At 39.6% G+C, this 27,340-nt stretch overlaps 1 protein-coding gene across 4 annotated transcripts in view; it reads left to right on the top strand.

The window, feature by feature from the left end:
- VPS41 (VPS41 subunit of HOPS complex) overlaps positions 1-27,340 on the top strand; it is a 162,409-nt gene that overhangs the window by 32,169 nt on the left and 102,900 nt on the right. For all 4 annotated transcript variants that reach the window (XM_081800760.1, XM_081800757.1, XM_081800758.1 and 1 more), the window contains one exon: positions 6,062-6,139. In XM_081800760.1, the coding sequence (XP_081656886.1) occupies positions 6,062-6,139 (78 nt within the window). The remainder of the gene's footprint in view (positions 1-6,061; positions 6,140-27,340) is intronic.

Raw genomic sequence — 27,340 nt, 5'->3', positions numbered from 1 at the left:
TATTTGCGCACACACCCCCCCACACACACACTGCAAGGGTGTCTCATGTAGAATTTAGATAGATGTGAAAGATTTATAGCAAGTAGTTCTTGGCAACTCTATCACTTTAAATTCCTCAAACCATAAGTAGTAGAGTTGGGAAGTGTTAAGATTGGAAATGGTTTAGTCCTCCGTGCTTTCGTAAGAGCAGAAGAGATTACACTGGAAGTGTTAGGAATCAGTAGAAAGGCCCCGAATGATTACTTGTATGACCTATGAATGAATTAATATATTCCACATTTTAATCTTTGCCATAACAAAACCCCCACCAAGTTTGAGTCCAGCCTAAGTGCTATACAGCACCTTTAGCCTATTCTTGGACCAAAACAAAATGTGTTGCAAGCGGAGTACTGGAGACCGGGCCGTTTGAATCATTGCCCTCTTCTTCCCAATGGGCCCCGTGAGTGAGGCAAACCTCCCAAGTCTGATCCATCTCCTGGCTTTATCCTCTGTTACCAGCAGTGTTGCCTCATCCTCCTTGTCCCTACCCTTCCTTTTTCCTTCAGGTCTCATTCCGCTGTAAACAGATTCCTGTATTCATTCACCATGTTAACAGAACGTTCATTTGTTCTCTCTTGCTTCACCAGACACCCCCTCCTTCGGGACACCTCTTGTTAGGATGTACCACCATCTATCCCTTCCCATTGTTGCCATCTTCCTGCTCCCATTGCTGTCATGTCCCAAATTCCTCTTCGTTTTGCTTCACTCACTGAAGACTGGCCTTGCCGTCCTTCTTGCAGGTCTTTCCCTCTGCCTTGTCTCATCTCTCCACCGTTAAGGCCACATCTGGATGGCATCTGTACCTGGAACTTGAGGATCTTTCAGTCTGCTCTCTGGTGACCCCTTTTATCCTTCAAGCCTTTGTGTTAATTTTCCTACTAACCCTGTTTTGTGACTTTAGGGAGCTCTGATCTTGAATCTGTTCTTTATTTAATTTCTTGTGTCTGTCAGATGGTTAACTAGCCTCATCTTCTACCAGTGTCTTCAGTTCCCTTACATCCCTGTCCTTTGTCGTGCCCCTCAAGCCACTACAAACACTGTTGATGATTTGTTCATCATCAGCTCCTTTAGTTCTCAGTGTGTCTTCTCAGCCACTATCCCTTCACTCTGAGGATGCCATTTCTATATAATTAAGAAAATCGAATCTCTCAGGTATGATGAGCCTCGGCTCCTGACCCCTTTCCCAACTCATCTGGATCCATGCCCATCCTTCCCCACGGGAGGCTTTCTTCCTCCTGTTCAGAGGTCTTTCTGTCCACTGTTGATCTGCACCGCTGTTGATTTCCCCGCTCCTCTCCTAGTGATGCTAATCCTAGCCCCATGTCACCACAAATCTCTTTCTGTGTCTGTAGATTTGCCCATCTTGGATATTGAATAAACATGGAATCATACATTTTTGGTTTCTTGTGTCTGGTTTCTTTCACTTACCATAATGTTTTTGAGGTTCACCTGTGATGTAGCCTGGATCAGTACTTTACTCCTTTTTGTTTGTGAATAGTATTCCATTGTATGGACATACCACATTTTGTCTGTCCATTCATCATCTGACATTTTGCTGCTTTCAAAAGTGTGGATCTCACCTTTCCTTCTACACAAAAGCTTTGAGAGAAGCTTTCTTAAAGCCTTTTTATCGCAGCACCATTCTTTTATTATTCTCTTGATCATTTCTGTGGTCCCTTTCTGGTTTTTTCACTTTCTCCTTACCTCCACCTTTCTCTCACATGTTGGTTTTCCCAGGATTTGGTCCATTGTCCACATGTCTGTTTAGTTTGTACTTTTCTTCATTTTAAATGTCATAATTCCTACGACCACCTACACACTGACACCTCCCCAGAGTAGTGTGCTTCTTTATCCCCGTGCCTCTTAAACAGTTCTTCCTTTTGTTCTGTTTGTGCCTGAAACTCAGCACACCCATAACGAATGCATCTTCTTTTCCATCTCTAATCTCTCATCGGTTTTTGATCTCTCCCATTTGGCAGCATCACAGTCTCTTTTGTCACCTAAACCACAGCTGACTTTTCCTTTGCTTCCAGCCAGTCATTCCTAAGTCCTGATGATTTTCTCACTTCCCCTGCCTGCACTCACAGGCCTCTCATTTTTCTACTTTAAAGCCTTCTGCCACCTGGTTGCCAGGACGATCTGTTGAAAGTACGGGTTTAAAACCCTTGTGTGATTTTCACCATCTGCTACATAAAGTCTAAGCTCCTTACTGAGGTGTGTAAACCCCCCTAAGATCTTGCCCTCTCCTGCAATTGGCTTTATGTCTTCCCGCTTTTTGCAGCACGGGTGGTGTTCTGGTAGCAGCTCTTGGCTGTTTTTACTCACAGTGTCCCTTCTGCCCGATTCTACCCCATCTCAGCTGCTTGAGCCCACTCCCATCCTGAGCCGTCATCTTTCAGTTCAGACACTTGTCATTTCTCCTGGAACTAACACACACCTTGCCAGGCAATCTACTTTTTTGCAGATTTGCTTTCACTCTGGTCCAGCCACAACACTCCTTTCTATTAAAGTCATCTTCCAGAAATTCAAATCTGATCATGTAATCCTCCCTAGAATTCTTGGGTTTCCTGATGTTTCGTGATTTGGACACCCTCTCCTACACCCTTTTCCTCTCCTACCTTTCATCTCCATAAATATTCAGATGTTTCCTATTAACTCACCTTCCAGACTCATCACTTGTCTCTTCCCCTGGGCACAAACTGGATGCTCCTGCCATATATAACCACTTGTTGTTTCTTAACTTTGTTCTGCCTTTTATGTGACTCCATGCCTTTGAGCAAGTTTTATCCATTCTGCCTAAAATGGTCTCTACTACAAGCCTGTCCCATCTGCCTCAGGGTCTACTGTCTACCTCCTCCTTGAGAGTTAAGCGTAGCTGACATCGGCCATGTTCCATAGGGTCTTAGAGATGCTGCCATTTTAAGCGTACTCTTTAATTTAAATTTAATTAATCAGTCTTTTTAATCTATCTCCTTTATTATACCATCACCCTTTTAAGTAATACCTGCTTATTGTCTAAGCATATATGGTTGAACCTCTGAACAGATGAAATGGAGAGCACAGTTTGCCTGCCCAGGGGTCAAACTTGATTAACATAATTAAACCAACTCAGTCAAGGAAATTGACAGTGGAAATTGTCATCAGTGCTGACTTTTGGAACACACACTCTTAATCTGATGCCCATGTTTCTATTTATGAGGCTTCTGATCCAGTTGAGAGTATTTTGGCTCTTAATTTAGGCCCTTGCTCTGCCACTGATGGACCGTTTCCAGGGAAGTCACATCAACTCCTGGGACTTAGTTTCTCGTGTGTAGTTAAAGGCACTCCCTGCTCTGATGTTTTGAATACTACAAAACGCTATGAGGAACATAGGTGATACTATACAGCCACTCACATAGGAAATGTGCTCTTACTTGCTTCCTTCATAGTGTCCAAAGCTTGTCACTTCTTCTTTACTTACACAAAGTCCACTCGTTCAGAGTAATTATGCCAGGGGATGGGATGGGTCAGAAGGATTGGGCATCCATCTGGTACTTTTGTAAAGGGAGTCAAGTTTCTGTAATTAAACATGAAGGGGGCTAATTAAATTATGCTTGTTCTTTGCCCATCCTGGATTTTAAGTGTTCTCAGGTTAAAAAAAAAAAATTTAATAGTTACAAAAGCTCAAGGCTTTTAAAGGCCAGAAAGAGTCGCACTGAAAGGATTTGAATTTACTTTTGTGATTTGTGGCCAATTTCGCCCGTTTTTGTTGAATTTTTGAATAATCAAAACTATTAGCAAGTGAAAGTACGACTCATCAGTAATTTCAGTAGTTAAATTTTCTAAGACCTGTACAGTTGTCTTATCAAACTTGTTTTTTTAAGAGCAGTGAAGTTATTAATTTCTAAAAGGCCTCAGCAACAATTTAATCCAAATGATGAAATGTTTTAGTAAACAAAAGGTAACTTGTCATAGAAACCACTGTATTTTTTTTTTTTTTTAGAGGGACAGAGGTGGGGGGTGTGCAGGGTGAGGGAAAGAGAATCTTAAGTGGTCTCCACGCCCAGTGCATGGATCTCATGACCCTGAGATCATGACCTGAGCTGAAATCAAGAGTTGGACGCTTAACCGACTGAGCCACCTAGGCACCCTGAAACCACTGGATTTTTGGTTCATAAAGTAATTACAGTTTCAGGTTGAAACTATAAAATCAAAATAATTATTTTGTGTTTTCTTTCCATTTTAAATATTAAATGAGTCAAACTAGTAATTTTGAAAAAGGAAAAAGGGAAGGAATTAATATTTGGGTACTCTGCATAGAAGCTTTAAAACTTTTGATAAAACAAAGTATCATTGGAAATTCAAGAATGGCCTTCACAGAGGCTTTGGAGAATCACCCAGTACTGAAGCACCTTTAGGATCCAAGCCCCTTTACTTTTCTAACAAACTAAACACGGTATTTATGAGGAGAATCAATACCGTCGAATAATTGGGGTGCAGTGAGCTTTTAAGACTCATTGTTTTATCATAGCCTCAGAAAGAGGCAGAGTATTTGTTTTTAGTTAGTATTATGCAGGGTTTTTTTTTTTTTTTTTTTAATTCAAGTACTGTCAGAGTCACTGTGGGAAAAAAAAAATTACAACCATCTGAGCCATCTGAGTCCTCTGTTTCTGATTAGAATGTTCTTTTGCTTTGGATGCAACATCCCGGTTTGGTTTAAATATTCAGACTAATTTCCCCCTAGAATTACCTCTTGCCCCTTCCTTTGCAGGGCCCAGGCATCCCGTTTCCAGCAGGCTTGCTGTCTTCCCTGGATGAGTAATCGGCATGGCACCCGGTGCATTCAGGCAGGCCTGTGTGCTGGAATCGTCATACCTAGTTATGTCTGCACACCTGATGTTTTATTAACCAGTATTGATTTTTTTTACCCGGGGGACTTTTTTCTTCCTGAAAAAAGGCAACCTTGCAGGAGTGAAAGGCATTGCAGGGGATGAATTTCTAATGAACCCCTTCTTTCCCTTTTTGTGACTTCTCTTTAATGTAGCTTCATATTTTAAGTGCCTGGACTGAAATTTCATTTTAAGCAATTCCATTTCAATAAAATCCTTTCAAATCTTGACTTTCTGTAAGGTTATTTTTATAAAGATTGTGCTGCTTGACTGAAACGCTTAGTAGTGCCTGTAAATTTGAGCATTTCATTATAGGTTGCAATGAAGCATGCTCACATGCAATGAAATACATAGAATTTGGAACTATTTGAGTTATGCTGAAAGAAGTAAAAAGGAAGAAAAATCTCATGTCATATTTCAGGTAGTCCTAAAGTTTCTTCATGTTTGTTTAGGGTTAGTTCAAAGAATTAAAGGAACAGTGGGAGATACGAACTATTTCATACCATAAAATGAATATGTAGCTTAGCAGTTATTTTGTGACAGAAGACGATTTTTTTTGCATTAGAATATAAACATTTACACTCAGTATTATACATTAACTTTTATAGAGGCATCTAAATGCTAACTGATAGTATAAATACTTCCAAGCTTTTTCATCTCTCAGCATGACTTAGATTTCCCTTTCTAAAAAAAAAAAAAAAAAAAAAAAAATCATACTTTGTCGTTTGTGCATGTGTATATTGTTAAACTTAAATGATAGCACAGATTTACACATTTGCCATAAATTATGGGGGGGTTAATCATTCCCTTCTTACTTCGAGCTCAACTGTAGGTTGGTCGTGCTTTCCCAGCTACACTGGAATCTGCAGCCTTAGTCCATCAGGCATTGTGTACAGACCGCATACACACCATTAGTTGTCAGCAGATGAGGGTCCTCATGAGTCATTCTGACAGCCAGCTCGCACTCTCACAATAAAGTAGGCCCTGCTCTGTTATTTCCCTGAAGCTGGAAACAAGCCTTCTCCAAGGAGTACGTATCTTCCAAGGCATTGCGGACCACTTACACATTCAGAGTCTTGACTTTGAAAATGGTTTGATTACTAAATGTGTATTAATGGTACATTAATAAACTGACCCCACTGTTCTTCTTGCAGTTTTTGGCACTGGGCACCCATTATGGCAAGGTTTATTTACTTGATGTCCAGGGGAACATCACTCAGAAGTTTGATGTAGTAAGTATACAGTATAAAATAATGTATGAACTAGACTTCATGCTGAAAATTTATGCTTTACAATATTAGCTTTAGCAGTTTGTTGTAATAGTCTAAAGAAAGAGCCTTTATCAATTCAATCAGAGTGCTTAGGATGTAACTCTGAATTTTATAGTATATGCTAAAAATTATAAAGGTGAACATAAAACGGCTGAGGTCTATAAATATATATATAGGCATATATATATATACATTTTATATTTTGACTTTGTATCTTTATATATAAACACCATTTAAAAATTTATTTTTATAAATCTGTTGAATTGTAATTCTTTAGTTAATTATAGTCATCCATTTGACTTTAAATGGAGTATTTAAAATACTTCTGTATGTGTTCTTTTTAAATTAGAACAGTGCGGAATATCTAGGTGAATTGTTATTAAAGGAAAAAGTACTGCTTTTATTAGTGAATACTGGTCCTAATTTACATACAGAGGAAGTTGTGAAATCCTTAAAGTGTGAAGCCCCCTCATTTGGTCAATTGTAAATACGTGCCCCATCATCTTCTCTAGATGCCAAATGTAACTGAAGATTGATTGATCACCTTGCTGGTTCAGTTTATCTCTTTTAAATATAGAAAGCTATTATTTTATGTGAATGTTTTGATGCTTGGATTCTTGGGGGATTATATTGATTGAAAGTAAAGAGCTAGGCTTTTTAATTTTTTAATTGTGATTTGGAATCATTGAGGATGAAAGAAATGTGGAATTTGAAGCTTGGTTGTGGTGTTTAAGATGTTGGAGGTTTCAAGAGTGTCCATGGTTGCATGCATGTGAACATTCGGAGTGAACAGGGTGCTCATTTTAGGGGGCAGGCATTAGTTTTTCAAAGACAGCATCAGCACTTGTTGAAAGAGCTGTTAGAAGGTATTGGTATAGTTTATAAAGGAGACCACAGTTTCTGAAGTTGACACATTGTGTATGAAAGGAATAGGTTGCTTCATTTTACTTAAAAGAAACTGAACCACTCAGTCTTGACAGAATCTTGGGAACAGTCCAGGAAGGGACATGCGCACACGAATTATACTAATACCCAAATTGTGGGTTCTTGTTTTGCTTCAGCATCTTTCAGACAAGAGGAATATAAGTTGGACCCTCCATCTACGTCCTGGACACCCATCTTGGTGACTTAAACGTTTGTTCTTTCAATTGCCATCCATTCAAACATGTAGCTGATGCTGGGAAGAGCTCTTTTTCGTGGTGTTACCTGTAGCTCCTCACCATTAAAACAAAAACAAACAAAACAAGAAACAACCCAATAAAATCTCACCTGTCTGGTCTCTTGAACTTCCTGCTCTAGGTAGAGGATTATGTGACACTCTGCTTTCTAAAGAAGTCTTTTAAATATTGTATAGAAATTGCAGTGCTTCATTGCTGAGGTTCATGGGCCTACCTGCTGGGTCCATTGCCAAAAGAGAAACCAAGAAAAATGCTGTAGGAGTTTATTCACTCATTTATTCATTCAGTCTTTGTGTCTGCACAGTATAAGCCTTCACTTATATCCTCTCTGATGTCAATTTTATATCAAATATATCCCATATCATCTTTCAGATAATTTATGGTATCATCCCCCCTAAATTTGCCCACACTTTTTTTTTTCCCCCCAGTCTGCCCATGTGACATCTTCGAAAATGAAGTTCTCTAGAGGCTTGCCTTCCCCATTACCTTTTTTCTTTTTTTTCTGGCAGGAGAGGAAGATGATTTGATGGTATTTTGTTTACTTTCTCAAAGAATTTGATAGTCTTCTATGGAAAAAGTTTTTCAGGAGACCCTGGCTTCTTCATGAACATTTCCATATTAGGCATATGACTTTCAGGTGACAAGTTTCATACTGTCCTCTTTTGAAAGGAGCCTTAGTCTGCAGCTTCTCATCTCCGAGTTTTTTCCTCTATTATTTTATTTTCCTGTTTCTGATGATGTGATTGCTTTGTGGGGCTCTGTATCACTCCATTTTAAAAAGGATTCTTTCAATTCTAAAAATACTATTATGACTTGAATTTGCTGCTTTTCTTTGAATGGAATGGTTGCCATTTTATTCCAAAACTTTATTCTTCATTAGAAATGCAGCGAGAGTGAACAAATATTTTTAAAAATTAATGAATAAATACTCCTGACTTTAGTTTTCACTTCTGAGTGGGAATAATTTAAACAAATTAAAATTAGATGATAATATCTTACGTTTGCACAGTGTTTATTTCCTCAAGCAGTATCTCTTCACCCCATTCACTGCATTTATAGTTTTGATTGTGGTAGTTTTGTTTGGCAGGGAGTGGGGGCATGGAGGAATTTCTAACAAAGTTTCCCAAGGGATTCTGCTATTTGAGCTGGGTTGGAATCATTGCGCTAGAGGCTGTCTGACTTGACTTTAAATACATATGAGGTAAAAGAAATAACCAAACAAATCATTCTGCATGTTGAAGAAAGATCCTTGTTTTCCCATTAATATTTCGAGGAGAAATACTGTGTGGCCTGCAGTTCCACTTGTAGGTATATATTCAAGACAAGTGAGTGCAGTGCTTATGTACACACACACACACACAAAACATACATAGAAGAGTGTTATAGTAGCTTAATTCATAATAGCTCCAAACTAGAAACAACCCAAATATTATCATTCGTAGAATGGATAAGTAAATTGTGGTATATTGTGAGCAATTAAGAACAGACTGTCTATCCACGTAGTAACATAGGTGAATTTCACAGATTTAACGTTCAGCCAAAGAAGCCAGGCACAAATGTGTACATGTTGTATGATTCCTTTTTATATGATGGTCAAGAAAAGGTGAAACTACAGTGATAGAAGTCAGATATTATTTGACCTGGGAGAGAACACAGGAGAATTTTCTGGAGTGCTGATAATATTCTCTATCATGATGGCTTCATATATATATATACACACACACATGTTAAAAATCACTGAACTATAAATTTGAGATTTGTGGTCTTTAGTCTGTATTATACCTCAGTAACACACATACACACCCCCACACATGCAGAAGTACCTGCACACTTGTATGTATCTTTGCCCTTGAGCAAAATTCAAAATTCAAATTATCCTTTGTCTGTTGAAGCAACCCTTTCTTCTCCTTCTGAATATGAGCAAATTTGTTAAGTTGGTTTCCTGTTCAGGGATCTTTATGTGAATGGATCACGCCGCTGAGATTATTCCTACACCTGTATATGCTTCTACAATTACATAAAAATATAGATAGAGAGGATTCTGTGTTACCCAGTCATCTGTGACTGTTCTTTTGTTGACTGAGAGTGAAAACTGCTGAAATGATGCTTTCTTTTGCATGTTGATATTCATATTTCAGAATACTTAAAAGGATATTCAGATATGCTAATGTCCTAACCACGTATGTGTTTTTTAGAGGTTATTTCTAGATATGACTTTATGTTAATTCAGACTTAATTGATAAAGTTCACTTTTCTTTAACTCACAGAGTAAAATGTAAGTAGGCCTAGCTTCTCATCTAAAGTGCTCAGGTTGCTAAGAAAATTGCCTTTAATATAGATCAGGCCATATTCCCCTGAAAAATGGCTGTCTTAATACTTACATGGTATATAACATGGGACTTCAAAATTCTTAGGGGATCTCAAATACCTTCTAAATTTCCACGTGGTATTTATGCCCATATAGTGCCATTAAATCATTGTAGTTACTTTCTCTTTAATAGCATCCACTTTCCTTAAGGCTATTAATTTAAGGCTCACTAATTAGGAGTGTTACTTGGAAGCAATGAGCAAATTATTTTGGAGCATTATTCTGTATGTTTTAAATCTTTGTTCTTTTAAGTGGGCTAGAGGGAGAGCACAGAACAATTTGGTCAAACAATTTCTGCTGTTTACCTTCATGTGTTTTTCTTCCTTTGCTTGAAATAGAAAATGATATGGCTTTGCTGTCATGGTGCCGTGGCAGGAGACATCAGATAAATACCTACAAAATGGATCGTTACAAAAGGAAGGGGATAAGAAAACAAAATAAAACAGAACAGGGGCTTATTGGGCATTTTGTATGAAGAGAAATACCAATATTTTCAACTAAATCTTTTAAGAGGTAGGTTCAGGATTCTTCTTGAACTCCAGATAGCAGTCTATTGATGTTTCTATTCCTGTTTTTTTGTTTGGGATTAAACTAACACACTGTATTTCTTAATGCTGATCTTTTGTACTTCCTCATGCTCATATGCTAATAAAATCCCTGATCTCTATCAGAATTTAAGTAGCGTCACAGGACAGTATCTTAACATCTCTCTACTAGGGGGGTTTTAGTTTCTGTTTATCTCCCACCATCAGTCTAATCACTGTCTCTGAGAACACTGGATGGCTCCTTAGGACTTCCCAGGTGGATCAGCGCTCAAGATCCTGGTCGGTCATGTGGCCAAACCTGCCTTTGTGGTAGGTTTTCCTTTCTTTGTCCTTCGTCTTCATTTTCCTTTCTTTCTCCTCCAGTCATCTGATCCATTCACCATTTCCTGAGGATTGCCTTGGACATGCATGCTTGCATCCCAGGTTTTCATCACATCTTTCTGGAATGCCCTTCTTCCCTTAGTTCCTTTCTTTCTTTTTTTTTTTTTAAGATTTTATTTATTTATTTGACAGAGAGAGACACAGCAAGAGAGGGAACACAAGCAGGAGAAGTGGGAGAGGAAGAAGCAGGTTCCTGCAGAGCAGGGAGCCCTATGCGGGGCTCAGTCCCAGGACCCTGGGATCATGACTTGAGCCGAAGGCAGATGCTTAGCGACTGAGCTACCCAGGCGCCCTCCATTCCTTCTTTTGAGATTTGAGCCTTAATGCCAACTTTTGGAAAGTAGCCCTTTTATTCAGTAGTACTTGTCAAGTATATAAGATATACTCAGATTTTTCCTAGTTGCTCTGGGTAATTCAGAAAGTCGTCAGAGTTTAGAAGCTGAGGAGACTTCGATCGTTCTAGATATAAAAGGTGTCAGGTAAGGAAGCTTGAAGGAAATTGGTCTGGGGCTGATTTGGTTCTATATTCCCTGCCTCTGTACTCAGCTGTTTTGTCTGGTTTATTCGAGGCCTCCCTCACCTAGACACCTAGACATTCTGATCTAGCCATCTACACAGAATGTACCTAGGCATTCTGATCAGGTCATATCCCCTACCTGAGTTTGAAGAGATGTTTTTGTGACTGGTTCCTGGCCTATGAATGACCATGGTGTCATTTTTGTCTCTGGGCTTTTGGGACTCAGCCATCTTTCGGATTGCACTCCTGGCCCTCTGCTTTTCTTTGGCTTAGAGGAATTCATCTCTAATGTAGATCAGCTCCTCTTTCCTCTTTCCTGTGTATTGAGACGTAAATGTTGTTTGCAGGATCATCCGTCTTTATTTCATGTTTCAGGGAAAAGAAATACTTATCTGCCCTCTCATCTCTTTGCTAATGTAATCCTGAAAACTTAGTGTTCCCTTAAGCTTCTTAGACTGCATTTGTAATATTCACAAATACCTTTTATCTTTCACATGATTAGATCTCCTCCTCCGCATTATTGCCACGTCTTGAACATGCAGTACTTTTGTTGAGATTATTTGCATCTGTCATTCTCCCCATAGAATGTGAGCTTCCTGAGGGCAGTTTCTGTGTCTGATTTAGCTCTGCGTCCTTGGCGCTTAGCATAAAAAGTGGTAGATAGTGAGGCATTGATACAAGCGGCTGAACTCTAATAGTTCCAAATCTGTAAAGTTCCTTCTATATGGATGGTTTTCCAGATAAACAGGGCTTTACACCTTCCTTTGCCACAGCCAGATTATTGTGTGTACATTACAGGAAATCAGACAGACATGACCATTTCTTTGAGAGTTAATACAGATACCATGCTTCATTATTACCCTGAGGAGCTCAACTATTTTGGGCTCATTCATAATGTGGCCAAGATAATATTGGGGTGACTGTTCATTAAAAGAGCCCTTGGAGCAGATCTAAAAAAATGTAAGCTATCATTGAACAAAGAAATTCTACTCTCCTCTTGGTCTCATGGCACTTACTTATCAACCTGAAGTGAACCCCATCTATAGTATGCTCTGCCGATGTGGCATCATTACTTGGAAAGCATGGCATGTATCTTTTGATATTATCAAAGTGGTACATTGTTGGCTCAAATGTGTCAGTGTAATACCTGTCGAAGACTGATTGACAGGCCTCAGATTCTTAGGTGTTGAAAGAATCGGTCTTCTATATTTGGACTCCGTATTTTGAGTGATAAGAAATGTGTCAAATGAGTTGAGAATTACTTAAGTGGAAATCATTCTAACTGATGCCAAGGAAAATCTTATTTCCAATTTTCTGCATTTTTGTATTAAAGCATCTCCAGTTTATGGATTATTTATAGGTAGCTTGATAACTTTGGTAGCATCTGTGCACAGAGGAGGCTAAGAAAACATATTCAACTTTAAGAATGCTTCTCTCACTTAGAGCAGTTAAAGTGTAATGCTTAACAACACGTTGTAATATAGGACTTCTTAGTGGTAACTACGTTTGGGCAAATACCCCTTAAGTAGCTGTAATTGTGAAAGTATTTCTTCATTGAATGAAATCATCCTGGTACTCCACACATTTCAGTCAGAATTGTAGTGATTTTAACTTTTTGGAACATGACTCTGAACTGGGGAGAGAGAGAGCATGACTCTGAGACTGGGGCCTGGCGGAAAACCTGTGGACTCCATTCTGTAGTAGTGTGGATCCTCCCTTCTGGTGCTTCTTTCTTTGGGAGTCAGGCGCCTGTTGCAAAGTAAGCACATTGAAAGGATTATAAACAATGTGGAGACTCAGGAGGTGTGATTGATTAACTTTGCAAGTGAGAGAAAGTGAAAATTTGAGGTGAGTCTTGACGGGTGAATGAGCATTTTTCGATTGTTGGAGTGGGTCTGGACTGGGTGATGCATTCTTCATACGAAACAGGGAATCCGGAAGGGCAAGGAACATTTATCACAGCCTTTTCATCTACATATGCATTTTGTTTTTTCCACTAGTGGCTTGAGAGTAGGGGAACAGAAAGGGGAAAATGGTGAGATGCAGTGAGAGAGACTTCTTCGGCAGGTTTGGCAGAAGGACCAAAGGGGAAAGAATGGGAGTGTTTTCATGAGAGTGTCTTCATGGTTACTGGCTTTGGGGTTGAGAGTATTTAGGGAACTAAATGAAGCCATTAGAGTGATGGTAAATTAGATGTCATGGACCAGAAGCCAGGGTCTTTTATATATGGGCAACATATGAGTGTCTGTGTATAGTTTGATAACAAATAATTTATACCTTGAATTAGTGGTATATTACTTTTAACTTAAACAAGCTCTCATTTTCTGTTTGAACAGCAGAGTTTTACTAGCCTTCTCTAGAAATTATTTATTTGACTAAAATTACCAAGTATTTTTCGTTTGATGGAATCATATATTATGATAATTGGGAACCTAACGGGTATTTAGTCATCTCCCCACCCAAGACATGAAATTCTTCAAAAGCAGTCTTGTCATTTGCTTCATCAGTCCTTCTTTTATATGTCTAGTAAGAGGAAATGTATCACTTCTGGGGGCCGCTATTAGGTCTTAACACTTTAGGTTTTGTTAGTTTAATTGATAGCAAGGGAAAAAAATCATACTAAAACGAAGTAAAATGGAAGAATATATACCACTAACAACCTCTTAGAGCGGCTAAAATGACAAAGACTGACCATACCAGGTGTCAGTAAGCATGTGGAAAAACTGGAACTCGCATACCCTACTGGTGGGAGTGGAAAATGGTAGAACCATTTTGGGAAAACAGTTTAGCAGTTTTCAAAAACATTAAACATAGACCTACCCCGTGATCTAGCCCTTTGACCCTGAGGAAATGAAAGCATATGCTTGTACAATGACTAGTACGTGAATATATACATCAGTTTTATTTTTTCATAGCTTCCAAGTAGAAACCATCTATATGTCCATCTACAGGGGAATGGATAAACAGAATGTGGTATATCTATACAATGGCATTCTACTATCAGTAAAAAGAATGAACTATTGATACATGCTACAACATGGATGAATCTCAAATCTGTCATGTTAAGTGAAAGAAGTCAGACTGAAAAGCCTACCTATTATATGCTTGCATTTATATAAAATGCTGAAAAATGCAAACAAATCTATAGTGACAAAAAGCAGATCAGTGATTGCTTTGAGAGAGGCAGAGGGCTTATAAAGTGGCATAAGGAAACTTTCAGGGCTGATAGGTATATTTATTATATTGATTTTGGGGAGGGTTTCATGAGTGCATGTATACGTCAGGACTTATCAAATTTACACTCTAAATATGTGCAGTTTATTGTATGTCAATTGTATCTGCGTAAAGCTGCTAAAAAATAATAACTATAGAAAGATAAGCTACAGAAAAAAAATGAAATAATGTGTTCCAAGAGGTGATATTTACACATCAAAATATTTGTTATTTCCATTTATGTAAGCCCAAATTGTTGGGTATTCTTTAAGGTGCTTGACATTTATAAATGGCACCCTACAGAATGGGATCTAGGTTATCTAATTACTGGCTTCTTTGGCTTTTCTTTAAATTATGAGTCAAAAGAAAAATACTGTCTTCTGTAAATTTTTGTATAACTTCCGTATTTCCAACCAATGAAATATGGTTGGGGAAAATACCAAAAGTTTAGCTCCATGAGAGGTGGAAGAATTTTGCCAGTATTATCAATATCTTTTTTCTGTTTTGGTCTGTTTTACATAAGTAATATCTGTTCTGTATTGCATATTCCTTTTTGGAAGGAGCACCACCTTTTATAGAAATGATAAGTGACTGAGAGTGCAGTCACTGGATAGGTAAGGATTTGTTTTCCGTTTCCGTATAGCATGGGTGCTCTCTTTGAGGTGGGATAAAAATGGGCTTGTTTGAAATAATGGAGTGAGCAGTTTCTGTGCTAAGTGTCTTGTTGGGGTGTACATCTACCTAGTTAGCAGAAAGTCTACCAGAATTTTGTTAATTTTTTAGAAGCGTTTCATCTCAGGATTAAATGCCCTGTGAGATAGTGAGGTAGTCTAAAAATCTAATTCCCTTATACTTTAATGGAAAAAAATGAATACATTAGGGTACTTCCGTTGCTCGGTGATGGAAACCCAACTCGGCCAGGCTTAATCAACAGTGGGAAATACTGGCTCCTGTTGTAAATCAAGTTGAAGTGGGGATGCCAGGTTCAGATGTACCCATCTGAGATGACCCATACAGTACCCATCCCTGGGACAGGCTCTCTTCATCTAGTGGGCATCATGGTCAGCCCATAGCCCAAGACTGATGTCAGGGCACTACCATCCTCATAAGTGAGATAGGACTCCTTCTTTAGTAACTCTGGCAAAAACCTGCCAGAAAGGGCCTTGATGGGCCTGGTTGGGTGTATAATTCTACCTGAAGCAGTTGCTACAGGTGGTTAATAGGATACTCTGGCCAGGCTTGAGTTAGGAGTAGGTATTGGATGGGAGAAGGAGGGAGCCCCACTCTAGCAGAATCAGTTTCTTGAAGTAAAAGCTGGTCTGTTACTGCCTGGAGCTGTCCACGAGCTAACTTCCCAGTGCCTTATGCACGATGCTCAGTCTAGGAGTGATACTGGGGTGAACATCCTTGGGTGGGCTGAGGAGTCTGGTGACTGAGTCTTTCCTTTGAACACATCTTTGTGGTGAAATCACTTGTTCAGACGCTGTGAACACTTTTAAGGTTTTGCATTTTGGTATACTTAGATTATACCGAATTGTACTCCTGCCGGCCCTGTATGAGAATACGTCACTGTATCTTGTCACCAGCATTAGCTGTTATCATTCAGAAATTCTCTGCCAGTTAGATTTCTAGAAAATGGGAATTTATTGATTTACTTTGTATTTTTCTGGTTAGTAATGAGGCTGTTTACTCTCTTGAGAATTGTTCATATACTTCGTCGGTATGTGTGTAAAGTTCTAAATTGATTTGTAATTAAAAGTTCACTGTTTACAAGGAAAAATAACAACATTGATCAGGGTGGATTGTGTGAAGGCTCAAAATCAGAAGTCACCAGCAAGTCAAATCTAACACTTGCCAATAAATCTTTCTATTAAATGAAACACTGATGATTTTCTTCTAGGACAACATCCATTTTCACACTAAATTAATACTTTAAATCTGAACTGTATTGTTTTTGTTCATTCACTTGTTTTGATTCTTTAAGTTCTGTAAAAGCTCTAATCATAGGGTGTTTGTAGCAAATGTTAACCACATATTTTTGTTAAAATATTACTTCTACAATGGGCTCTTATAGATAATGAGGAAAACGCAAACCACCCAGAAAGAAACTGGACAAAGAGATGAACAGGAAGTTCTCAGATGGAGAACCCTAAATGTCTCCAAGAACCATGTGACAAGATGCCATATTTCTCTAGTACTGATGGAATAGTCAGGAAAATGTGAAATTATCTCAACCATAAGATACCATTTCATACTCGTCAGTTTGGCAAAAATTTAAAAGTCTGATGAGTACCAGACACGAGACACTGGTGGCAGGCCAGGGAATTGGGCGCTCTCTTCAGGTGGCAGACAAAAGCATCTGGACACATCTCCTTGTCGGAAGTGTGACACATGCCTTCTAGTCTACGATTTATCTTCTAATTCCACATTTGTGGTATTTTCAGTTCAGAAGCTTTTTATTTGAATGCAGTAAATATATATTAATCTAATCACTTATAGTTTGTATTTTTTGTATCTTCTGAGAGAAAAATATTTTGCCCTTACTAAGTCATAAAGATATCCTCTGTATAAAGTTTTCCTTTTTTTTTTTTTTTTAAGATTTTATTCATTTATTTGACACAGAGAAAGAGATAGAGAGAGCACAAGCAGGGGGGGAGTGGCAGGCAGAGGGAGAGGGAGAAGCAGGCCCCCACTGAGCAAGGAGCCCAGTGCGGGGCTCGATCACAGGACCCTGGGATCATGAGCTGAGCTGAAGGCAGACGCTTCACCGACTGAGCCACCCAGGTGCCCCTAAAGTTTTCCTTTTTACATTTAACTTTTCGTTCTTTCTCAAGAAAAAAAATTCCCACTGTTCTGTGAAGACAAGGATTTATTCCTTGGCATTAAGATGGAGTCTGCAATTCTTGCCTTGCCAGGAAAAAAAAATACACAAAAGTTTGCAACCCCCTGAACCTGCTGGTTTCCCATTTTCTTTCCCCTTTGGGCCTTAACTCGATTGCAGTATTGGAAATGCAACTAGTCTGGAACAGATGTGGGAAGAGAAGCGTTGACGGCATGGTTGGAGATTAAGGTGGACAGGGCCCAGCAGAAGGGAGGTCGGCCAGCTTCTGGAGTTGGCAGGATGTGGTCCTGAGGCAGGAGTTAGGCCGTGTGGGGCGCTGTGGCTGCCAGCCAGGCTTGGGCTCAGTCTCCCCATGTTCAGTAGTTCAGGCAGTTTACTTAACCTCTCACTTTCTTTCTCTGTGAAATGTAGAGCATATCCCAGCCCTGAGCAATATGATTAACTTGAGGATTATTTGAGATACACATGTAAAATATTTAGTGCAAGGCTCAATATTACCTGTCATGAGGAACCAGATAAAGCCAAGCATCTGATTGCTGGCATTTATGACACTTCCTGAAAGCTGTTATTATTTTTTTTTAATTCATTGATAGAATTCGCTTTAACAGTGTTCATTGTGTATAGGACATGCAAAGTTAGAAGAGGGAGGGACAAAGGAAAGGAAAAACAGGAAAAAGAAGGGAAGAAGAAAGAGAAACTTCCTCAACATACTCATTTTTACAGGCTGATTTTGCTGCCTGCTCCATTCCATCCTTTGTTTATTTGGGGTGTGGGTCCCTTTTATAGCATGTCACAAAGAGGTTTATTTCTGTGGTGTTGTAGGAACACGCTTACTTATGTAATGATGCTTTGTGAAACGTTCCCAGTGCAGGTCTGGTGAGTTGACTTCAGGAATTTCTTTTTAGTGTAGAGACATGGCAAGTTCGTTTACAAGGTGCTTCTTTTGAGGACTGCGGAGAGATGACAATCTACTTGGGAAATGCCTTAGTGGAGAATTGATAAAGCAATGTTTTTACACTAGAGAGCATTATAACAGTCTCTGTGGTGAAAGTACAGCTGCATTGGTGAAATTTTAAATGGTCTTTCTTCATCTTATGTCTGAAAAATAAGGTGTTTTCTATTTGATTAATAACTTGGTCTCTTATTTTTTTTAAAGATTTTATTTATTCATTTGAGACACAGATATACAGAGATAGAGAGAGAGCATGAGCAGGGGGAGAGACAGAGGGAGAGGGAGAAGCAGGCTCCCCGCTGAGCCAGGAGCCTGATGTGGGGCTCGATCCCAGGACCCTGGGATCGTGACCTGAGCCGAAGGCAGACACTTAACCATCTGAGCCACCCAGGTGCCCCTGGTCTCTGTTATTTAAACCATATATGCTGACCCTTTTTAGAGAAGTGATTTTTTTTTCCTCAACTCATGGAAGCACAAAGCCTTTACTTTCTCAAATGTTTTTAGGTAAATAGAATGCATTAGCGTTGTTGCTATTATTCAGTTTTAAATGAAAGAAAAAGTAAGAACATCTTTACTCCTAACAGATTTTTCCTTAATCATTGATGGTATCATTAATGTGCATATTGAGAATTACACAAGGTTATCCATGGGCTCCGTCAGATCTTCATTTTAGCTCTGCCGTCATCATGGATTTGCACTCTGTTGGGCTTTCTGGACCTGCTTTTGGTGATGAAGTTTGTACTTCAAGGTGTGGCATAGCAGATGCTTAGGGCTTGGACAATCTAAGGGGTAGTCCTCTGAGACTTAATTTTAAAAAATAGTTGCTTGTTTCTTTTCTAGTTATATCGTTGCGGGGATGACAGTCCCATTTCTGTTGTATTAACTCCTCTAGAAAAATATGCTCTAGGGCAACGTTCTCTGGGGAAAAATGAATTTTGTTTCCTGGAATTGTAGCATTAGAACCCTGTAGGCTAGGAACTTCGGGGCCACTTGCAGAGGATACTGTATTCATGGTGTCCCCCTTCAGGCAAATTTATTTGGGTATTAAAACATTGGTATTTATTTCTGTGCTAAAGTATTACTTGAAATAATTTAGATGAGTTGGGTTGTGCGATGCATGGAGACATCTGTGTTATGAATTACCACAGGGACAGAAGGGACTGCTCTGCTCCTTCTCTGCCGAGTCCTGGCTCCCTGGCCTGACCACACTCAACTGCCCCCAGCAAGGTCCTGCCCTTGAATTAGACTGTGTAACTTTCAGAAGTCCTTGTTTCTTTATCAGCAGGGTCAAGTGGGCCAGACAAGGTATAGTCTCTTTTTGAATATAAATATTATAGTCAAGAAAAAGCCCATCTTTGCTTTACCGCAAAGACTAGACTTTTCCAGGCCCTTGCTGGATGTCATGTCTTTAGAAGGCCCTGTTCTCTTCTCCTCCTGGGGATTTACTTCCATCTCTGTGATGTTTATCCTCCTTCATGTGCCTCCATTACCTTGTATATCCCCTAGATTCTTTTCTGAGCTCGTTCTTTCTTTTGCTCACTCTTTATATTGCCACCACTCTTGGTCAACTCTTTATTGAATCTCACCTGGGTTATTGCAGTGAAACCCAGCCGATCTCCCTGCCTCATCCCCTCCTCCCCCCATCTATGCTTCACACAGCTGCCCATGCAGTCTTCCCAGAGGAATGCTGGGATTTTGTTACTCCCCTCCCTGAAAACACTCTAGTTCCCCCTTGATGCCTGTGGAATAAAACAGAGCTCCTCTCTGCGGCCCCCAGGCTTCCGCTGTCTCTGTGACAGGATCCCCCTCATTGTGGCCTGAGCTGTATCCAGACTTTGTCCTTTGGCTCTTGCGGCATTGTGCTTTCCTGTCTTTGCCTATGGAAATGCTCCATGTCCCACCTTCTTTGTGACAGCTTTCTGGATGGCCCCACACGGAAGAGTGCCCTTTTCATATTCATTCACTGCTTGCTTCTTATTCCTTCAGTCAACATTTTGTAAGTAGGTGCAAGGGATATAAAGAATGACAAAACACAGCCCCTGTTCTCAGGTCGAATAGGTTGTGGAGCTAGTCATATAGATAATGATCTGTAATACCATGTGTTAAATGATAAAATAGAATGTCACAAAGTGCTGGAATCCCAGACTCTGAGTACGCAAACACCTTGAAGGCAGGCGCTGTTTGTCCACTTTTTCTTTAATCTGCTTTGTATCATGGAGGGTTTTTGGTAATATTAGTTGCTCTTTTGTTAAATGCATTTATTGGTAAATTTCTTTTCCGCACTATTCCCTTGAAAACCCTGATGACTTTGCATTTCTTTGGAGACTCTGCTTTCCTTTTTCTGTCACTCCTTCCTTTGTGTCTTTGTCGGATACATGTGTAAGTAAGGAAAATGTTAACTCAGTTTAAGAATAGATCATTTTCTATCATACTTCACACATTATATTTCACCATTTTGAAAACTGTCAGTTGAATTTCTTTCCAGGTCGTTTATGTATGTACCAGATGTTTATTCCTTTAACAGTGTCTTCCAGCAAAACAGACTGCTTTCTTACAATGGCCTCACGAACCCGGCACAGTGTCCGGTCGTGGGCCGGTGTTCAGCAGTTCTGGGGTGGATCTAGAAAGAGACACTTTGCTGGCTCCTTAATGCTGTTGCTCAGACTGATTTCCTATTCAAGTTTTCCTCATTCAACTGCCAAATTTAGTAGTGTAGACAACTATCCGAGGCATTAGAGGGAGACTTCTCCAAAATGTCCACTCTGAATTGTTCAGCAAATGGGCATTGCAGCCTCCAGGGAGAATGAGCTCGGACTGCAATTTGCCATTCATCCATCTCCCTGCAGAGGACGGCTGCAGGTTTGTAGCAGCCCCAGAAGGTCATGGTCTTGAATGTGAACAGTGCTTTGGTGGGCTGCAAGCCTCATTAAGGGCAAGGCCCCCATTTACCGTGCTCACCTGGCATCTAGCACTGTCCCTGGCATGTCCCTGGAATGAAAGAGGACTAAATAAATACATAAATAAGAGTAGACTAAAAGCCTGACTTGGCCTTTGACTGAAGCGGTGTTTTAATCAGAGCCCAGGTTGTGGAGGCCTGTGTTGAGTGCCTATCATGTGCAAGCCTGCCTCCTGCCATTGTCTGTGGGGATGTGGCAGGTGCAGGCAGAGGATGAAGTTTAACAAAAGGAAAACAGCACTAGGAATCAGCAGTGTGCCGGCTTCTTAGGAGGCAATCCCTTCCAAATCCTCCCCGTGCTTTTAAAGGTTGTTAGGATTTAGAAGACGAACATTCATGTAATAAGTCTTCTGCAGGCTGGAAGGCCGTTCTGTGCCCCTGCCTCTGTGAGGTTGTACTGACCTGGCTGGGTGCGGCAGCGGGCCGGAGGTCTGAGCCTCTCACCAGCCAGCTGTGCCCAGCTGTGCCCGGGGGCTGTGGGGCCTGGGGGGCCTGGGCGCTGGCAGGGGCAGCAGTCTGGGCTCTGAGGAGCCAGATGAGGTGGCAAATGCTACTGTCCCTGTACAGCATCGGAGTCACCCCCGCTGTGCTCTCGTGGGGAAGGTGGTGAAAACTCTTGATTAGAGGATACTCTTTTTTTTTTTTTTAGATTTTATTTATTTATTTGAGCGAGAGAGAGAGAGGGAGTGGGAGTAGGAACGGGGAGAAGGAGAAGCAGACTCCACTCTGAGCACGGAGCCCGATGTGGGGCTCCATCCCATGACCCTGAGATCATGACCGGAGCCAGAATCAAGAGTCAGATGCTTAATTGAGCCACCCAGGCGCCCCTAGAGGATACTCTTAAAAGGTCAAAGTATTTAGGAATGTTTCAATGGTTTGCAATAGACTGATTGATAAGCATTCTTATAAATGCAGAAAATTTAAGCTCAAGTGTTAAAACCATCATGACACAATGAATGGACAGAATTCTTTTCTTTCCCAACAAGGTGACTCTTCCTGAGAATTTCTTTCCATTCTTCTCATTCCCAGGTAGTTTTTACTTCTTTTAGATGATTTTCAAGACACCGGTTAGAGTTTAAATCATTTTTCTAGGGACATTGATTTTCTAATAGGGTAATTTCAGTTTTTGATCATTAAAATACAAGTTAAATTTAAGGGGCAAATTAGAGATACTTAATACATTTATTTTTTTCCTATCAAACAGCATTTTTGTGGAAGTTATAGAATATTTATTAAGGCTATTGGGAGATGTAGACAGTGTACTCTTATCTTAAGGTAATCATTTTATATTTACTCACAGTTTTGCAGCATCAGAAGAAAGCTTTGATGAACCATAAAGCTACTTGAATCATGGAGGGGAATGTTCTGTAGTTCAGTAGACTGTGATGTTGGGAGAGTATTTTTGGAATTCTTGCATTAGGAATATAATGGACGGTACCTCAAATAGCAGACATGTAATTGTTTCACATTAAAATAACTATGCTTAATATTTTAACCAACATATAAGTTATTTAAAATACTTTTCGCTTAGAATCAACCTTGCTTATATAATAGGTTAGTACTTTATTTTTAGAATATGCAATTTTATTTTTTCAAGCTTTATTGCAATATAATTGACGTATATAATGTTATGTAAGTTTAAGGTGTTGTACAGCGTTATGATCGGGCACACACATGTATTTCAAAACGTTTACCGCAGTCAGGCTAACTTCTGCCTCATATAATTACCATTTGATGTTGTTATGGTGAGAATGTTAAACCTCTTCTCTCTTATAGCAACTTTCACGTATAGGATACAGTATTGTTTACTGCAGTCAGCATACTGTACCTTAGATCCCCTGAACTTCCTCATCTTATAACTTTGTCCCTTTGACCAACATTGCCCTATTTCCTCACCCCCTCATCCCTGCAACCACCATTTTACTCAGTTTCTAGGAATTGGATGTTTTCAGATTCCACATATAAGTGAGATCATACAGTATTTGTCCTTTTCGGTCTAATTTACTTCACTTAGCATCTTGCCCTCAAGGTCCATCTGTGGTGTTGTAAATGGCAGGATTTTTTTTTATGCCTGAATAATATTCCATATATATACACACATCACATTTTCTTTATCCATTCATCTGTTAGTGGACACTAAGGTTGTTCCCCTCTCTTGGCTGTTATGTATAATGCTGCAGTGAACGTGGGGGTACAAATCTCTTTGAGATCATGAATCATTTCCTTTGGATTTATACCCAGAAGTGAGATTGCTCTATCATGTGGTAGTTCTAGTGGTGATTTTTTGAGGAATCCCCACACTGTTGTCCATAGTAGCTGTACCAACTTACATTCCACCAACAGTGCACCAGGGTTCCCTTTTCTGCATGTCCTCGCCAGCATTTGTTAGCTCTTAAAAAAGCTTTCCTAACAGGTATGACATGATAGCTCATCGTGGTTTTGATTTGCATTTCCATGGTCAGTAGTGACGTGGAGCACCTTTCCTGTACTTGTCAGCCATTTGTATGTCTTCTTTGGAGAAATGTCAGTTCAAGTCCTCTACCCATTTTTAAATCAGATTGTTTTCTTGCTGTTGAGTTGTATGAATTCCTTGTATATTTTGCATATTAACCCCGGACCAGATACATGGTTTGCACATAGTGCCCTCTGTTCTGTAGGCTGCCTTTTCATTTTGTTGATCGTTTCTCTACTGTACAGAAGCCTTTTAGTTTGATGTAGTTCCACTTGCAAGTTTTGGTTTTGTTACTTGGTGTTTTTGGTGTCATGTCCAAAACATCATTGCCAGGACTGACAGGGAGCTTTCTCCCTATGTTTTCTTTTTTTTTTTTTTTTTTTTTTTTTAAAGATTTTTTTATTTATTTGAGAGAGAGAGAATGAGAGACAGAGAGCATGAGAGGGAGGAGGGTCAGAGGGAGAAGCAGACTCCCCGCTGAGCAGGGAGCCCGATGCGGGACTCGATCCCGGGACTCCAGGATCATGACCTGAGCCGAAGGCAGTCGCTTAACCAACTGAGCCACCCAGGCGCCCTCTCCCTATGTTTTCTTCTAGGAGTTTTATGGTTTCATACCTTACCTTGAAGTTCTTAATCCATTTGAGTTAATTTTTGTAAGTGGTATAAGATAGGGGTCCAGTTTCATTACTTACATAGGAATATCCAGTTTTCCCACCATTTATTAAGGGAACTTTCCTTTCACCATTGAGTATTCTTGAAACACTAGGTCACCATATATGCACAGGTTTATTTCTGGGCCCTTGATTCTGTTCCATTGCTCTCGGTGTCCATGTTGATGTCAGTCCTATACTGTCCTGATCAATATAGTGTTGTAATATAGCTTGAAATCAGGAAGTGTGATGCCTCTGCTTTTTCTTGCTTATGATTACTTTGGCTATTTGGAGTCTTGTGGTTTCATATAAATTTTAGGATTTTTTTTTCTATTCGAAAGGGAATGTATTTTTGAAAGTATAAATTTATAATTGGTCAGTAGTTGTTTGTAGAATAAAGAATATTTCAGCCACATTATCATACAAAATTGGAAACATAACTTATATGTGGTTGTTCCTCCTTTCACCACTACTCCTTCCTTTTATTCAGAGTGGAAAATAAGGACTTTGTAGCCTTTTAAGTTTTCTGGTTATTTCTCAGGTTGGAATGAATTGCTACTGACGGAGCATTTTTCTTCCATCTGCAGAAACAGCAGCTTCTGTTAAAAGCTGGATTATCACATCAAGAACCTCAAATTAATGTAGTTATTAAATCTTAGAGAGGTAGGATCATCTTTAAAACCTCACAAGAATACAGTTTTCTTGCATACTCATTTTAACAATGGAAAGCATTGTAGTGAGTATCGTGGGGAAGTGATTGCTAGATGTGGCCTGTGAGCTCTTCTTCAGCTATTCAAGCCCGATACTGAGTATTGAAAACCTGAGATGAAATCTTAGAGCAACAGAGAAAATTTGAGAGTTTATAGCTAAAGGTTAGGTTGTTCTGGCCATAGACTAAGTCAGCGAGAAAATAAATGTTTGTTTTGTAGATGTGTAGAAAACCCTCAAGTAGGTGTATTTTTCAGAGACTTCTTACATCCAGCTGGAGGTCTTGCTCACCTCGGGGTGTATCATCAGGGGAGAGTAAAATAAGCAGTAAAAAGAGCTTTTCCCAAGTATGAAAGAACAGGCGTTTGCTTTTCACACGTGTAATGTAAGTGCAGCTTGCTTGCTAAGTGTGACTAAAGAGCATGAAGCTGCCCGGGCAACCATGTGGATGTTGGGATTGCTAACTAGTGGATCTCAGAGAACGAAAATGAAATCCATCTTCTGTTTCTTATTCAGTCCGCTCTGTGTCCATGGGGATGCAGCATTTGTGAAGGAATCAATTATCCATTTGTTAGTCAGAGGAGCCTTACAAATTATACATTAGCAAATTGATTTCTTAGGTTCACTGTTGGGGGACTGATAGCTTAAGGTGGGATGATGAGGAGTGTCGGGGGAAAAGAAGTTACCACAAAGAACACCATTAAAAGCAGCTTTGGAAATGACCGTGAATTTATTCCTAATTGAAGAGCTGACATAATCCATACTAAGTGTATTTATTTCAGGCATTTTACATTAGGTAATTGATTATCACATGAGGTGTACGTGTTGGTAATTTTGCCTTTTCTTTAAATTTAAGAACTTGAGACCACCTGTAGAGGACTTGGGCATAGAAGGTATGGGCCGGTCCTCACCCCCTCCTGCTTACTCAGGCCTATTTTTTTGTTCCATTAAGGAAACATTTTTGTATGTTCTATAGTGTCAGCTTGACATGATTGATTTTTGAACAAACTCACTTATAATTGTCCAGAATTCCAAACCTGTCTCCATTAGGAATAAAATTGTAGCTAATGGAAAATGCAGCTGAGGCCATTTTTCTTGGGTCTTTTTTTTCTCGGGTCCCTTTTCTTGTTTACATCTACTCCAGTATCCCAGCTTTGCAGACACACCCCCTAAAGTCTCTGTGTAAAACAGGCAATTAGAAAACTCCATATTGAAGAAAGACGGACTCCTGCACTCCAGTTTCCCTCCTGTACCCTTTCTCCTTTTCCCATTTATTTCAAGTATGCAGAAATGGCAGAAGTGCGTAAGGCATTTGTTCCTTTTTCTGTGAGGAATGATTACAGATGCCAGACCTGCTTCTTGTGCCATTGACAGCTGTAATGCTGAAATCCTGTTACTTATTTGTTCTTTATCAAATATTACGGAACTAGTCATAGAAACTGATGTGCGTACTGATGATACTCAGTTGTCACTTTAGGTAAAAATGGGTGCTGCAGGTCCCCAGAGTGATGGCTTTAACAATTAAGATAAATTTTGCTATCTTTTTGGTTTTAAATTAAAGAACTGACTACATAGTCATTTAAAAATATTTATCTTTGGATTACGAACAAAATAAATATATGCTATAGAAAATTAGCAAAACATAGAAAAGGACAGTCTAAACAATGATAGTATCTCAGCACCCCGATAAAACCAGTGGTAATATTTTAGAGTATCTACTTCCAGTCACATATGTTATGTACAAATAGCTGTAAATACAGTTGTATTTATAAACACTGGATGGTTTACTCAAAGCTAGCCGAATTGTGAGAGTTGAGGGCACAGTCTTCCAGATGAGTGAGTTTGCTGTAGACTTGCAAGACCAACTACAAGATCTGGGAAGTTCCCAGATGCACTCTCATTAATAATTAGTTAGAGGCCTCACAGAACTCACTGAAAGTTGTTATACTCACAATTACAGTTTATTACAAGGAAAGGATACAGTCAAAAAATCAGCTAAAGGAAGAGATGCATAGGACAGACCCTGGGATGCAAGATTCCATCGTCCTCAGGACATGTTACCCCCTGGCATAGATGTGTGACAACCAGGGAAGCTCCCATTGATGTTCAGGATTTTTAGTGGGAATCTATTATGTAGGCATGATTGGTTGATGGTTGTCCACATGGTTGAATTCAGCTTCCGGGTTGGGGATTGATACCCTGTGACCCAAAGCCCCCGCCTGCAATCACAGGGTTAGTCTTTCTGGCGTGGCCCACTGAAAGACTGTGAGGTCTTTCACCTTTAACACATTCTTATCAGGATAGATTATCTCCCAGAAACCAAAAAAAAGACCTGACTTCTCTTGGATAAAGTCAGATTCTTTATTTTACTTTTTTAAGATTTCTTTATTTGAGAGAGAG

Source organism: Leptonychotes weddellii, chromosome 12 (genome assembly GCF_054177405.1).
Source record: "Leptonychotes weddellii isolate Sample4059 chromosome 12, ASM5417740v2, whole genome shotgun sequence".
In the NCBI taxonomy this organism is placed as follows: Eukaryota; Metazoa; Chordata; class Mammalia; order Carnivora; family Phocidae; genus Leptonychotes; species Leptonychotes weddellii.
This window is presented reverse-complemented; position numbering and strand designations above follow the sequence as displayed.